The following is a 16,988-nucleotide window of genomic DNA, read 5'->3' as shown; positions in this document are numbered from 1 at the left end:
ACAAAAAAAAAAAAAAAAAAAAAAAAGGACAGATAATTAGAAGTACTGTCAAGGATGTGAATAAATTGTACCCTTCATATACTGCTGATGAGAATATAAAATGGTGCAATTTTATGCGTAAGTTTTCTTCTAAGAGTTTTATAGTTTCAGCTCTTACATTAAGTCTTTGATCTGCCACACTTCCTCCAAAGGTTAAATATAAATTTATCATAGACCCAACAATTCTACCACTAGGTATATACCCAAGAGAAATTAAAACATATGTATACACAAAAACCTGTACACAAATGTCCACAGAAACATTATTCATAATAACCAAAAGACAGACGCAACCAAAATGTCCATCAACCAACAAACATATATAAAATGTGGTATATCCACACTGAAATATCATTCAACCATTTAAAGGAGTGAACCTTGAAAACGTTGTTAAGTGAAAGAAGCTAGACACAAAAGATGTTATCATACATATCATATGAATTATACATATTGTATAATTCCATTAATATGAAATGTCCAGAATAGCAAATCTATAGAGGTGGAAAGTAGATTGGTAATGTTTAGAGCTGGGGAGGTTGGGGAGGAAAGGGGGTGACTCCTAAAGCATATAGGATTTCTTTTCAAGGTGATAAAAGTGTTCAGAAACTGACTGGGCTGGCAGCTGGATAATCTTCCCCAGTAATTATGTGCATTCTACTCTTGTTCTGGTTCATACATCTACCTGATCAAATCACTACTTCTCCTGCCAACATTCACGTTTACAGTTACTTGACAGACACCAACCGCCCACTCCACATCTGTCCAAATTTATTTTTGGTTACACTCATTTAAGGCTTCTCTCTTCCATCCATCCAGTCTCTTTACCACAACACACCTCTGAACCTCTCATGACACCATTCTACCAATCTGAAATTCCCTCCCCTATGACTTACTGCAAATATTTGAAGATCTACATAAAACCTCAGGACATTCAGGAAGCCCACCCAGGCTAAGCCCTTCCTTCTCACTCTCCCACATGCTGTGTGAAATGATCACATCCACCTTCCTTTTATGGCTCAGTATTTTGTATTTCTCATTTGTTTGTATTTCCATTTCACCCAAGACGTATGTTCTCCTTCTCCTCAGGTAGCCTATTAGTACCTAACGAACAGGGTCCATGTATTGTTATTTAACAATTCAATTTTAAATCTCCTTTGATGCTCAATCCAGATCCATGCACACATAGTACCCAAAGTGCTGGTCAAGCATTTCGTCCATAACCATTTAAATATCCCTAATAAGTACAGAACTAGTCAATGAACAAAAAAATTCAGGCAAACAGACAACCAATCTGTCATTAATATTTTACCTGTTCCATTTTGATCGGGAAACAATCAATGAAGTCCTGAGGATTGTTAATGTCCAGAGACGCTTGGTGTTCTTTTATTTCTCTAAAACATAGCTTTTTACATAAGCAAAAATTTTAAGTACTTTGTTATGACTCCCTGGGAGATAGTCCATGAGAGCAGGGAAACTATTGCAGACCTTAAAGATTTTAAAAATATATTTATTAAACTAAAAACACATATTGAAGACATATCTACCATATGCCAAGCCCTGGTTAAAAACTGAAGTGAATAAAATATGGTCTCTTTCTTCAAGAGGAGCATTTTATAGTGTACATGTAAAATAATTCTTCATGCTGCTAGAGTATTTAAGGGAGAAAACTGACCAGATGATGAAAGTTGATAGCAATTTCCTATACTCATACATCAACCTTATGATATTAAAGCATATTTATATCAATTCTCTCATTTTTTAAATTAATTCTTCATTACAACCTTGAAACACAGAATAAGATGAATTACTATGATTCACATTTTGTAGATGAGGGCAGAGGTTAAGGAATTTTGAGTAACCTGATACTGAGCACAAACCCACTCCCTGCTATTTCTACTACTATCAAGCAGCCTCAGAAATAGAATCACTGTATTATAACTCAGAGGGGTGCAAAAATGGCATGAAACCCACCTCAGCATTTTAGGGATAAAGTAGCTGTGCACCAGAGCAGGTAAGTGACTTTTCTAATATCATGTGATTTTATTTAGGCAGAGTACAGGACATATCAGCTCAGCACAGGGCAAAACTGTGGTGTCTGTTTATGATTCATACACCATAGAACCAATCATTTTGTCATCCCAAGCCCAATTACACTGTCAGCTAGGATCCCAACTGAAGCAACAAACACCCCTGCCCTAGTCGGTGTTCCCTGGCAGCACCTCTGTTCATAAACATTGTCCCTCCTTGAAAGAGATATTCTCTTCCTTCCTAAATTAGGATATTTCTGCTAAGTAACGTGATGAAGAAATCACTACATATCTGAGGATAAGCCTTGGGGGTAATGGAAACCTTTCAGCAATGACCTGGATGTCCATTGAGTGCTATGGCCATCCTTTTGGGCAGTCACCAAAGTAGTTTATGGAAACTGGGCTTTGGGGGGGTAGTGGAAAAACCACTGGCCAGGAAGCCAACAAGGCTTGAATTCCAGCTTTATACTCAGGCATTTCTTTTCTTCGTAAAATAAAGGCTCAGCCACCTTTCCCAGATGTTCACTCTACGACAGTAAGGCAGGACTGCTGTGTTCAAACACTCACTTACAGAATAACATCAGCAAAAATGATGCAGTAGACAGTTCCAAAGGTCTATCCCTCTACAAAAATGTCAGAAAATCAAGCGGAAACTGTCAGAATCTACTTAAAAAATGGCAGCAAAGATCTGTGGCTTGTTTTTTATTTTTCCTTTTTTTTTTTAAGTTAATTATTTATATTTTTGGCTGGGTCTTCATTTCTGTGCAAGGGCTTTCTCTAGTTGTGGCAAGCAGTGTCTTCATCGCGGTGCGCGGACCTCTCACTATCGCAGCCTCTCTTGTTGCGGGGCACAGGCTCCAGACGTGCAGGCTCAGCAGTTGTGGTTCACGGGCTAGTTGCTCCGTGGCATGTGGGATCTTCCTAGACCAGGGCTCAAACCAGTGTCCCCTGCATTAGCAGGCAGATTCTCAACCACTGCGCCACCAGGGAAGCCCTTTTTTTTTTTTTTTTTTTTTTTTGCCCTTGTCCCACTTCCATCCTTGGCTTGGCAGTGGTCTTAACAAGGGCAGCTTGTGGTGTGGGAGCCTGGCTCCTGGTTCCAGAGGGACCAGAGCAGACCTCAGTCACGAAGACTGCATTTCTGTGTTCTAACCTGTCTGAGGCCACCTGACAGACTGACGCAGGCACTTGTTTTTGTTTCATCTAACCTAGAGTGGAAACGCGGCAGGGATGTCTCAAAAACCTTGCAATATTAATGAACAGCCCACAGCCACCTGGGGCAAAATATTACAGTTAAGGCATACAACAGAGCATCAAACTCCAGGAAGAAAAGCTGGGGAAGGAGTGCCTTTGGGAAATTAGGACATTCAAAAGCACCCCTGTATACTGAAAAATTTAGAAAGCTACACACATGCACAGAGCCAATCTGGAAGAGTTATTTCCTCCCTCCCTCCCCCCTTCCTCTCTTCCTTTCTCTCTCTCTCTCCCCATCTCTTCCTCTTCGTCTTTTTTTTCTTTTTGCCTCCTCACGTTCAAAGATATCAATATCCGTAGACTCCAGATAGAGAACAAACTAGTGGTTATCAGAAGGGAGAGGGAAGGAGGGAGGGGCAGTATAGGGGTAGTGAGGGAAAAAGGGTTATTACGGGATTATATGAAATCATGTGTGTGAAACTTTTGAAAATTGTAAAGCAATACAGAATTTAAAGACCCTTTCATTCAATTTAAAAGAATGAAAAAAAAAAAGAAAAGCCAAAGAAAGATCTATCACTCCTAAAAAAAAGGACATCTCTCTCCAAACACTAGCTGAACATAAGCTAAAGGAACAGAGATTCCAGTGACCACACAAGGCAAAAAAAAAAAAAGAGAGACTTTGCAAAAATAGTTTAGAAAAGTCACTAAATAAACCAATAGCTACAGCTTGTAGAAAGCAAAACAAACAAACAAACAAAAAACTACAGGGACTTCCCTGGCGGTCCAGTGGTTAAGACTCCGCGCTTCCACTGCAGGGGGCAGGGGATTGATCCCTGGTCAGGGAATTAAGAAACAAAAAAAACTGGAAAGAAAAAAAAAAAAAAAAAAACAGAGGGGAGAATCTGATTCCCAGAGCTACCACGCTGTAATACCCAAAATGTCCAGTTTTCAAACATTCACTTCATGGCTTGGTCCATACAGAATTTTGGACTTGTCAGAGAAAAGAGCATAAACGATTTCTCAGGAAGAGAGGATCCTGACCTCACCCGGATCCATGGGGAGCTCATAAATCCTGAGGTTTTCATTAAAGTTTCCTATAAGAAAATTCTGATCTGTATAATCAAAACGATTCTGGAAAATAATGGAGCAGATCACATTGCAGGGAGCACAGCCCAGGATGAAAGTGGGGTCACAGGGTGACCCTAAAGAGTTGAAAAGATTTATAAAACACTATTAAGATATAAATATAAAACTTTGTTGTGGATAACAGATAATTTTAGAAACTCTGAAGCAATATCTACCTAGAAATTTCCCTATCAGCAAAAATTTAAGCATGCTTAAAATCAACACATCACTGTTCCCTTAAACATGAATTGACAAAATGGATTAAAGACCTAAATGTAAGGCCAGACACCACCAAACTCTTAGAGGAAAACAGGCAGAACACTCTATGACATAAATCACAGCAAGATCCTTTTTGACACCTCCTAGAGAGAAATGGAAATAAAAACAAAAATAAACAAATGGGACCTAATAAAACTTAAAAGCTTTTGCACAGCAAAGGAAACCATAAACAAGACGAAAAGACAACCCTCATAATGGGAGAAAATATTTGCAAATGAATCAATGGACAAAGGATTAATCTCCAAAATATGTAAACAGCTCATGCAGTTCAATATTAAAAAAACAAACAACCCAATCCAAAAATGGGCAGAAGACCTAAACAGACATTTCTCCAAAGAAGATATATAGATTGCCAACAAACACATGAAAGAATGTTCAACATCATTAATTAGAGAAACGCAAATCAAAACTACAATGAGATATCATCTCACACCGGTCAGAATGGACATCATCAAAAAATCTACAAACAATAAATGCTGGAGAGGGTGTGGAGAAAAGGGAACCTCTTGAACTGTTGGTGGGAATGTAAATTGATACAGCCACTATGGAGAAAAGTATGGAGGTTCCTTAAAAAACTAAAAATAGAACTACCGTATGACCCAGCAATCCCACTACTGGGCATATACCCTGAGAAAACCATCATTCAAAAAGAGTCATGTGGGGCTTCCCTGGTGGCGCAGCAGCTAAGAATCCGTATGCCAATGCAGGGGACACGGGTTTGAGTCCTGGTCTAGGAAGATCCCACATGCCATGGAGCAACTAAGCCCATGTGCTACAACTACTGAGCCTGCGGTCTAGAGCCCGTGAGGCTCAACTACTGAGCCCATGTGTCACAACTACTGAGCCTGCGTGCCTAGAGCCCATGCTCCGCAACAAGAGAAGCCACTGCACTCAGAAGCCCGTGCACTGCAACCAAGAGTAGCCCCCGCTTGCCACAACTAGAGAAAGCCCACACGCAGCAACAAAGATCCAACGCAGCCAAAAATAAAAATAAAATAAAATTTTTAAAAAGTCATGTACCACAATGTTCACTGCAGCTCTATTTACAATAGCCAGGACATGGAAGCAACCTAAGTGTCCATCGACAGATGAATGGATAAAGAAGATGTGGCACATATATACAATGGAATATTACTCAGCCATAAAAAGAAACGAAATTGAGTTTTGTAGTGAGGTGGATGGACCTAGAGTCTGTCATACAGAGTGAAGTCAGAAAGAGAAAAACAAATACCATATGCTAACACATATATATGGAATCTAAAAAAAAATGAAAAAGAAAAAAAATGGTCAGAAGAACCTAGGGACAAGACAGGAATAAAGATGCAGACCTACTAGAGAATGGACTTGAGGATACAGGGAGGGGGAAGGGTAAGCTGGGACAAAGTGAGAGAGTGACATGGACATATATACACTACCAAATGTAAAATAGATAGCTAGTGGGAAGCAGCCGCATAGCAAAGGGAGATCAGCTCCGAGGTTTGTGACCACCTAGAGGGGTGGGATGGGGAGGGTGGGAGGGAGGGAGATGCAAGAGGGAAGAGATATGGGAACATATGTATATGTATAACTGATTCACTTTGTTATAAAGCAGAAACTAACACACCATTGTAAAGCAATTATACTCCAATAAAGATGTTAAAAAAAAACAAACATGAATTGACCATTCCATCCTAGTTTGTCTAATAATAGTTCTCCAAATACCCCATTTACATCACTGCCTTGAGTCAAGGTGTTGGTTATTTTGAAGAGCGAAAGAACAGAAAAAAATTTAAGGGTCAGTTTTTTAAGACAATAATTCAGGTTATCTATCAGGGCAAAATCACGTCTGTCTGGTAAACTTGTAGACAATTAAGCACTGACATAGGAAGGAAGCAATAGTTAGGAACCTGGAAACGTCTTATATATAGTGAATAGCTGAAGGAACAACTTGTAGAATCAGGAAAGGAAAAGATTAATGAGAGAAAGATTATGGAAAAAGTCAGGTGTTTGATGGTACAAAGAAAAAAAAGCAAAAGCTGTCCATGTTGTACGAGAAGAAAACTAACACAAATGAACATGAATTGTAAGACAGATTTGTTTGCCTAAAATAAAAATAGGTAAGAATTCTGCATTTCAAACAAATCACAGGGCAAACAAGAAAGATTAAATTAAGAAATGGAGTCCTTTTGTTTCTTTATTGCAGTATGGAGAGGAGGTGTGGGGAGGAACATCCTGCTCTAAGAAATAGTGTCCCTCATCACCAATCAGGCCTCACATTTAATTTATTTGGACAGAACACGCCCTCTTGTGGAATTCTGGGATATTGCTACATATAGCCATCAACGGAATACCATATGTTGTTACAAATTTTTAAATTTGAATTTAGATGAAGTCCATCATTTTACAGACAAATAAATTAAAGCAGAGGAAAAGTAGTTTTCTTTTTTAGTGGTCAATATTTACATGAAATTGCTATAATTGGATGATCGATAAACTTTATATGCAAAAAAACCAAATCACATCATACATGTAATTAAGGGTGACTTGAATCAAAGTGTTGTGATGAAATGATAGGGAATTAAGTAATAGGAACCTATTTAGTTAAGTGCTCATATGCCAGGCTCCTTTTCAGCTGAACCATGCCAAGACACTAAGCTTGCAGAAAAACTTTTATTTTAGAAGGTAGGGGATAATTTGAGAAGGCCTTAAGATTTCTGTGGGTGTGACAGCTAAAATCTGATTTTTAATCTTTCCTTTCACTTGAGAGAGACTTACAAAGCAGGGTAATTTGGAATTCAGACTGAAAATAAGATCCATCTTAACAAGCACTTCATAGGTGAGTACAGATGACAGTAAGGTGTAAAATATTACCAAAGTACCAAAATTGGTAAAAAATTACCAATTACCATCCAATTGTTTTAAAATGTACTTGGGTTTTACTTTTATTCAGATGGTAAGGCCAACAGATCAGGAGATGATAGGATAGTTTATTACTCATACTTCCCAAGAGGAGGGGGCACACTACACAAGGCCACATGGGGAAGCACCAAGGTCAGTCAGGAGGCAGAAGGAACAAGGAGAGAGCATGGGCCAAAGCCTTTACTGGGGTTTTCATGGAAGAAATGAGCAAGGCTGGGTACGTATGCTCAGTAAGTTTAAGACTGGATAGTTTGGGTAATTTCAGAGGGCTCTAGGCCCCAGGGGTGGTCCCTAGTTGTCCTGTAACTGGCCCTGGGTTGATTTAGGGCAGGAAGAATACTGGCTTGGCGTGTGAGGGTTTCATAAAGGAGGTTTCCTGGGGGTATCGGCTTTGGATAGGCTAGTTTGAAAATCAAAGGAGTGCTCACACACAAGATGTGATGCTTTATCTCAGAATTAGCTAACCCTGGGAGAGGCAGCTGCTCCCTGGGTCTGCAAGTCCCCCAAAATGTCAAAGTATCATAAAGTAGAGAAAACAGAAAACATGATTATTATATCAATAATGGGGGAGGGAAGTATAAAGAAAGCTGAAAACAGAAGAAACTAATAGGGAAGGCAGGGTAATGAGTTATTAATAATAGTTGAAATCTGTTTAAATAGATCATTTTATAACCTGGTATTTGTGTAATGTTCAGGATTAAGCCACAGCATCTATTTCTTAAAATATATAAAACAACACTGTAAGTAGGGAGCAACATTAAATAACTGAAGCTGATAATTTTAAAACAGTTATTTACAAGGAAATCACAATTGATAAGGTCTGCACTAAGGGATGCCTAAGCAATTAAAATCATAGACAATTATTACTGGCCAGAACAGTAGGCAATGGGTCTCAGAAGAAACCCTCAGACATGTGAGTGAGGCGACCATACAAATATAGGCCAATTAAGTGAAAGCACATGTCATCTGTTTCGCGCTCCATAAGGGTGTGATGAGGTCATTCCCACTATGTCCACTTGATGAAATGTTCTGGAATACATAACCCACATTTACACCATGGGAAAAAACATAATTCTCTAATGCCAGAAAAAAACGAGACTCAAAACCTTCCACCTTCATGACCTAATGATTTGAAAACAAAAAGTTCAGGACAGGATAGGATTAAATGACCTTTAATCCACACTATATGCACCATAGTGGGTGTACACACACAACAAGCATAGATACACAAAAGCCCTCTTGGCTCTCTCCCCGCTCCACAGGAGGGCTGACAACCATGACCCGTATGAAAGATGCGGCTGTCCCTGAAATGTTTCCTAGGATGTCACTGGAGAAGACAGCAGTCTGTTAAGGTGAGAGTGACAGAGCATAGCGTCACCCACCACTGGTTTTTCTCAACTCCTCCACAAGGCAGTGGGTTCCCTCTTGAACTCGGTCCTCAATGCTCCTCTTCCCCATCCCGAAATTCCGCAGGGTCATGAGGGAGATGCGCCAGATCTCCTTCCATCTCTTTCCATTGCTAAAGAGGATTCCTACCAGGAGGAGAAACAGAAACTAGGAGGGAGGCCCTAGGGAAGGAGGAGTGAGCTGACACTTGGCAGCCTGGCAGATGGACCCAGCTCTGCTGGGGGGCTCTTCAAATTCCTCTTTTCCATCCTCCCCACCCTCACTACCAATGCAGAACATGCGCACACGCACACCTACCATGTCCTTTATTAACTCTTTGAGGCACAGGGAGAATGCCTCTTCCAGAAAACTCTTCTCACAGATCAATCAGGGCTTCTTTCACTGCTTCATAACCATGCAACACTATGGTGGGCTTCAAGCCAAAATACCCAGTGAGCACAGGGCCATACACTTTTGAGAGCTGGAAAATGTATATTAGCCAAGGAAGTCACAATTTGGTCTATTTTGCTCATGATTAAGATTGTTATCAACATCATGTTGTTGATGTTTTTATTCTGCCACACATAACTTCAAACATTTCTGGACCTTATATATGTATGATGATAATTCAACATCCATTCATGATAAAAAAAAAAAAAAACTCTCACCAAAGTGGTTGTAGAGGAAACATATCTCAACATAATAAAGCATAAGACCTAAATAGACATTTCTCCAAAGACAACATACAGAGGGCCAACAGGCATATAAAAAGTTGCTCAACATCACTACCTATTAGAGAAATGCAAATCAAAACCACGATGAGAAAAAAAAAAACCACCATGAGGTACCACTTCACACCAGTCAAAATGGTTATCAACAAAAAGTCTATAAATAATAAATGCTGAAGAGGGTGTGCAGAAAAGGGAACCCTCCTACACTGGCTGCAGTAATGTAAATTGGTGCAGCCACTATGGAGAACAGTAGTGACTCCTTTAAAAACTAAAAATAGAGTTACTATATGATCCAGCAATTCCATTCCTGGGTATTTACCCAGAAAAAAACAAAAACTCTAATTCGAAAAGATAACGCACTCCAATGTTCACAGCAGCACTATTTACAATAGCCAAGTCATGGAAGCAACCCAAGTGCCCATCAACAGACAATTGGCTTAAAAAGATGTGGTGTATTTATACAATGGAATATTACTCAGCCATTAAAAAAAAGACCAATAAAAAAATAAATTTTTTTTTAAAAAGTGAAATGTTGCCATTTGTAGCAACCTGGATGGGCCTAGAGGATAATATGCTTAGTGAAATAAGTCAGGTAAAGAAAAATACTACATCATATCACTTATATGTCAACTCTAAAAAATAATACAGGGCCTCCCTGGTGGCACAGTGGTTGAGAGCCCGCCTGCCGATGCAGGGCACACGGGTTCGTGCCCCGATCCAGGAAGATCCCACATCCGCGGAGCGACTAGGCCCGTGAGCCATGGCCGCTGAGCCTGCGCGTCCGGAGCCTGTGCTCCGCAACGTGAGAGGCCACAACAGTGAGAGGCCCGCGTACCACCAAAAATAATAATAATAATAATACAAATGAGTTTATATACAAAAGAGGAAAAGACTCACAGACATAGAAAACAAATGTATGGTTACTAAGGTGGGGGGAACAAATTAGGGGTATGGGATTAACAGATACACACGAATATACATAAACTAGATAAGCAACAAGGATTTACTGTATAGCACGGGGAATTATACTCACTTTCTTGTATTATTATACTCACTTTCTTGTACTAGGTCACCAGGAAGGAAGATGGCGGCGCCCAAATCGCGGTGTACTTCCCGAGGTGGTGGTCAAGAGTTTTCCCCTGGTACTGCGTGAGGCCAACTCGGGCGCTCGCGGGTTGCTGGAGGTGCCGAAGGCTCCGGGTCTGTTCAAGGAGTTCTTCCCAGAGAGGGGCACGAAGACAGGGCTCCCAGAGCTCTTGGACGGTGGTATGGCGGGCAACTTTCCCCAGACCATCTACTGCACCTTCGACCCCATGACTCGCTTCCTTTGGGGCATCTGCTGGCACTGTTGGGTCTGTTTCACTTCCACCGATTGGGCCACAAAGCGAGCGCGTCGGTGGGAGGCGCCACCGCGCGCCTGGGAGGCCGGAGCGGCGGCACCTGGGCGCACAAGGCCCTGGATGTAAAGCACGTATAAAACAACGTGCGCGCCCTGCGCCGGGGGCTCTAGGCTGCTGATCACCAGCAGCTGCTCACTAACTGGCTGACGCAGGACAGCTGCGCGGTGCTGAACAGCTCGGCGTGGTATCAGAAGCAGCACCTGGTGGACTTCTTAGCGGCAGCGGGCGGCCACTTCCGCGCGGGCACGCTGCTAAACCGGCCCAGCGTGCAGACTCGGCTGAAGACCCCGGTGGCGAGTTTGGCCGAGTTTTTATACCAGGTGAACCCTGGAACAAGGGTCCTGGATAATGCTGCAAAGCAAACGCCGTTTCAGACGGTCCTAGAGGGTATCGGATGATAACGGAAGGCGGAGTCAGTATAAATCACAAGCAAGTAACGGATCCTGAGAGTGTTTTAGTTGTCGGACAACATATTCCCAAGAATGGACTTTCGTTACTTAAAATAGGAAAAAGGAATTTCTACATTATAAAATGGCTTCAGCTATGATGAAAAATCCTTCTGGTGGTTCAAATTTATCCATCATTCATTCTCAAGACATACGAACGTATAATCTTCGCTTATGCAAATCAAACAGAGAATGGAGTATACTCGAGGCCTCACGGCGTGAGTGATTTCATTATTTATATAAGTTGGTTCTGTTTGTGTAATAGTGGGATATTTCATTTCCTGGTCCTTAAACATTAAGGGCTACCACAGAAAGGCATGATTTCTGGGGTTAATCTCTTTTCATAATTATTCTCCATGAAAAACTAAATGCTATCTTTCCTATCCTGTCCTTCTTGTTCTTTTGAAGACAAGGAAGAACAATGAAAAAGAGGTAGTGTAAGAAATTGTAACGGCGGGGGGGGGGGTACTTCCCTGGCGGTCCAGTGGTTAAGGCTCTGTGCTTACCCTGCAGGGGACACGGGTTCCATCCCTGGTTGGGGAACTAAGATCCCATATGCCAAGCAGCGTGGCTAAAAAAAAAAGAAAAAGAAATTGTGGGTACTTTTATATCAGGTGAATATCTCACTGGATTTTTTTGTTATTAAGGAAGCTAGTACAGTTCTCCTTTAAAAAGGAGAAAAGTTAGAGGAAAAGCCATATTTGACATTAGAAATTACGGTAGAAATAGTTTCCTTTGGAAAAAAAAAAGAACAAAAATCAGTACTTGACTTTTCAGGACGTTTCTAATTCAGTTTTCCAGTCCCTTGCCTGTGTTCCATAGAATTAAATTTACTCACAGCCTTGTTTATTTTTATTATTATTTTTTTACTTAGTAAAAAACGTATCAATGTTTTATAAATTTATAGGCTTTTAGTTTTTAAAGTTTCAAATTCTGCCCCCAGGCAGATTGCAACCTGAGATGAACTGAAAAGTTAAGTAACCAACAAGATAAAATAGAGGATAATCATATGAGTATATCAAAAGATAAAAGGGATAAAGAAATTTCAGGTCAAATTTAAAGTATTTGGAATCAAGACTTAGTTAAGCTCTACATTCACTAGGCAATTTGATCCTCCAAAAATGTTTCTAAAATCTGAAAAATCAAGGTAATAACACTGCTGTTTCCCCTGAGGATCAAGTGAAACACGAACACAAAATGGTTTACAATCAGATTTGTTCTAGAAAATCTTACAGGCAGCAAAGCATGGCTTTAGAGTTCAAATTCTAGCCATTTACTACCTGGGGATTACTTGGAGCAAGTCACTATCTTCATATTCAAAAATGGAGATGTAATAATGCTCGAGTCAATTAGGAAAAATCTAATAGGGAAAAAAAGTCATAAAACTTTCGTACAGTATAAGCTGTATTGCTATGTTCCAAAGTAGATTTAAACGTTAGAAAGTCATAGTTTATCCAAACTTCATCTGGGAGTAAAGTTAGGAAGAATTCATTTATTGGCAAACTTTAATGTCACTTCATAGCAGCAATTTTATTTACACAGTAAGAATGAACATACAGGTATCCATTATAAATGTCAGAGATCATCTCTACATTTCAAAACTTCACTCAGTTTGAGGGCCAACAAAAGAAGTTTTTCTTTCCATACCTATCTTGCCTCTGTTTTTCTTTGTACAAGGTGTGTAGTACTAGCAAGCGCATTACTGTAGCAGGTCACATTTTCAATTTGCAATTTGATGTGCTGGGGAAAGGTGCATGACGAGGTGTTTTCCCCCTTACAAATTCAAAAAGCTAGAATAGAATGGTCATCATCTGACCTACCTGAAATAAGTAAGTCACGGATTGCTATGATTTCAAAATTGATGTCTAATGATGGTAGAGTAATTTTAAAGTGTGCTAACAAACATCTTGGAAGCCTGTATTCTACGAAGATGGTACTACTAACAGATTCATAGTAGTACCGTATCATATCAGACCGAATCTGGCTTTTTATGTTTGAGATGAGCTGCTGAGCCTATTGTTTCTTAGTAAATGGGTACCGTTAGCTAAAGGTAATGGACATATCCATGTTGTTCCTGCCAGTAGCCCTTCATAAATGTCATGACTTTAAAATTTTTAGCATCTACAATATATAATTGATCTTCAAATTTATAATGTAATTCATATCAAGAACCACCTGGAGAATTTTAGTAAAATGTTTATGTTCTAAACCTCACTCCCAACCCCCCAAAAGCCTTTAGGAGTAGGTGTGTGTGTCTGGATGTTTTTCTTTAAATAATAAAGCTCCACATTATTTTCATTTAAAAAATATCTTGTGATAACATATAATGGAATATAATCTGCAAAAACAAACACACTGAATCACTATGCGGTACACCTGAAACTAACGCAATATTGTAAATCAAGTATACTTCAACAAAAATGTTTTAAAAGACTAAATATGATGGTGATTATTATATCACTTCTGATGTGCCAGGCCATGGCCTGGGTACTTGGTACTCAGATTATTACTAATCATCATATCAAAACTTTGAGCTAGGTTTATTTACCCTGTTTTATAGATAAAGAGATTAAGGTTCAAAGGCTTTCCTGTTTATTTCCAGTGTCTCACAGTTAATAAATAGAAGACCCCCTTTTTTTTATTGAATTATAGTTGATTTACTTCAACTATAGTGGTGTGCCAGTCTCTGCTGTACAGCACAGTGACTCAGTTTTACACATACATACTTTTTTTTTTAATATTCTTTTCCATTATGGTTTATCCCAGGAGATTGGATATAGTTCCCTGTGCTATATGGTAGGACCTTGTTATATATCCATTCTAAATGTAATAGTTTGCATCTACCAACCCCAAACTCCCAGTCCATCCCTCTCCCTCCCCCCAGCTCCCCCTTGGCAACCACAAGGCTGGTCTCTGTGTCTGTGAGTCTGTTTCCGTTTTGTAGATAGGTTCATTTGTGCCATATTTTAGATTCCACAAATAAGTGATAACATATGGTGTTTGTCTTTCTCTTTCTGACTTACTTCACTTAGTATGATAATCTCTAGTTGCATCCATGTTGCTGCAGATGGCATTATTTTGTTCTTTTTTATGGCTGAGTAGTATTCCACTGTATATATGTACCACATCTTTATCCATTCATCTGTTGATGGACATTTAGGTTGTTTCCATGTTTTGGCTATTGTGAATAGTGCTGCTATGAACATAGGGGTGCATGTATCTTTTTGAACTATAGTTTTGTCTGGGTATATGCCCAGGAATGGGATTGCCAGATCATATGGTAATTCTATTTTTAGTTTTCTGAGGAACCTCCGTACTGTTTTCCTTAGTAGCTGCACCAACTTACATTCCTACCAACAGTGTAGGAGGGTTTTCTTTTCTCCACACCCTCTCCAGCATTTGTTATTTGTAGACTTTTTAATGATGGCCACTCTGACTGATGTGAGGTGGTACCTCATTGTAGTTTTTATTTGCAGTTCTCTAATAATTGGTGATGTTGAGCATCTTTTCATGTGCCTACTGGCCATCTGTATGTCTTTGGAGAATGTTTATTAAGGAGAAGACCCAAATTTCAACACAGCTTAGTTGACCTCTGATGCCTAAGAAATTTATCAGTCCCCAATGCCTACCTTGGAACCAATATCCAGTTGACTGCTTCAGAATCACCTGTAAAGCTCATCCCATGGGAATTCTGACTCAGTAGTGATAAATACTAGAAATCTATATTTTTTAAAACCACCCTAGATGATTCAAATGCCCAGCCCAGTTTAAGATCTGCTAGTATTACTAACAGAAAGAGAGCAAGCATCGCAAAGGCAGTGCCAGGACATGCGGCAGCTCATGGAAGAACAGTTTCTTCCATCCTGCATCATTCTTGGCCACAGACAGCAGCTTTGTGCAGAATCCAAAAGGATTTTATTACTACCCAGCTGGCTCTGACTAATTACTTTTTTCTTTCATTCACTCATACTTGTCCTGCTCCCAAGCTATTTCCTTAACATCAGGCATAATTTGCTTCTTCACAGAAGTTCAATTTTCATAGCTATTCTGAGCAAAACACAGTTTATATAATAGATGACTTCTTGAATGAAATCTCTAATCACAAAACATTTCCCTTACCATTTACCTTCAGCCAAAAATCATAGCAAATGGTGGTGAAACAAAGGGGAGAAACACTTCAGTCTTTTGTCACGTTATTAGATTCAACCATACAAAGACCTAAATGTTTCTCTACTCACACAATGCATTCCACTATTATTGACAATGACAGACCAAAAGTAATACTCCAAGGGAGTGTTTGCCTTAAAATAATATCTTTAATAATTTTATTTTAATATATTGTAATGTATTTTAATAAAGATATTTTATTTAAAAGTAGATATTCATGGGCTTCCCTGGTGGCGCAGTGGTTGAGAGTGTCCCGGTCCGGGAGGATCCCACATGCCGCGGAACGGCTGCGCCCGTGAGCCATGGCTGCTGAGCCTGCGCGTCTGGAGCCTGTGCTCCGCAACGGGAGAGGCCACAACAGTGAGAGGCCCGCGTACCGAAAAAAAAAAAAAAAAAGTAGATGTTCATTTACTTTCCCTTTGCAAGCCACTGGAGGAACATAAAACCTACTTACATTGGTTAAGGATTTGCCGATGTCCTTAACATCTAACTGTAGGATATTTCCAAGAATTGGGAGAGGAGTGGGGGCCAGGCTGGAGCTGCCCTTTCCCAGAGCTCTGTTTCCAGAGTGAGAGGAGAAGCAGACAGCAGAGAGAGACAGAGCACCAGGACCACAGCCGGATCCACTGGAACCTTCTCTTCTTACTCAGACAGCTGTGAACCTGAAATCTAAAGCTTTTATAACAGTCCCTGCTAATTCAACTTGTGCCTCTGACTCATAAAGTGAACAATCAGCTAGGTCTACTTTAATTTCTCTTTTGAAGGAACTTTAGCCTTGTGATAATTAAAATATGGTGTTCTTTGCTCTTGCCCTTTTTTTCAATGCCCCACCTGGGCATTCCAGTTTAAGAGGTCTGGGGTGGAGCCCAGGTACTGGTAATTTTTTTTAAACACTCCAGGTGGTTGACAACCAGTGAAGTAAATGATTTGATCAAAAAGTTGCTCAACATTCTGGATTCTCAGATTAGTAACCAGTTAAGAATTTATGACTTTGAGGGCAGTCCTTGTATGTTAAAAAAAAAAAAAAAAATTTATCCTTTAATGCTTTATCAAACACTAATATATTTTGTCCTTGAAAATGAAAACCTTTTGAGATATTTTAGAGTACCATACTAACATTATAGCTTCCCAAACATAAACCAGCTAACATAATTCATACATTTTGAAGGTCCAAACATGTATCAAGGAAATAGCTAAGTAAATTTACACACATTTTACCATTAAACTCTCCCCCTCCCCTCAGAAAAAACACTAGAAGAGAAATTTTTAATTTTTATGGGGAAAGGGAAATTCAGA

The 16,988-nt window shown here is 39.7% G+C and overlaps 1 protein-coding gene and 1 pseudogene across 1 annotated transcript in view; one reads left to right on the top strand and one right to left on the bottom strand.

The window, feature by feature from the left end:
- The window catches only part of LOC103084584 (cytochrome P450 2C18-like), a 47,551-nt gene extending 31,233 nt beyond the window's left edge, over positions 1-16,318 (bottom strand). Inside the window, 7 exon segments of the mRNA XM_082931522.1 lie at positions 1,349-1,425; positions 1,428-1,524; positions 4,307-4,327; positions 4,329-4,462; positions 8,945-9,094; positions 9,267-9,429; positions 16,147-16,318. Of these exon segments, the coding sequence (XP_082787648.1) occupies positions 1,349-1,425; positions 1,428-1,524; positions 4,307-4,327; positions 4,329-4,462; positions 8,945-9,041 (426 nt within the window). The 5' untranslated portion in view covers positions 9,042-9,094; positions 9,267-9,429; positions 16,147-16,318.
- Positions 9,364-11,477, top strand: LOC103084304 (tyrosine--tRNA ligase, mitochondrial-like; annotated as a pseudogene).
- Positions 16,319-16,988: the final 670 nt, after the last annotated feature.

The sequence above is a fragment of the Lipotes vexillifer genome, unplaced genomic scaffold (assembly GCF_000442215.2).
Source record: "Lipotes vexillifer unplaced genomic scaffold, Lipotes_vexillifer_v1.1 scaffold325, whole genome shotgun sequence".
Classification (NCBI taxonomy): Eukaryota; Metazoa; Chordata; class Mammalia; order Artiodactyla; family Lipotidae; genus Lipotes; species Lipotes vexillifer.
This window is presented reverse-complemented; position numbering and strand designations above follow the sequence as displayed.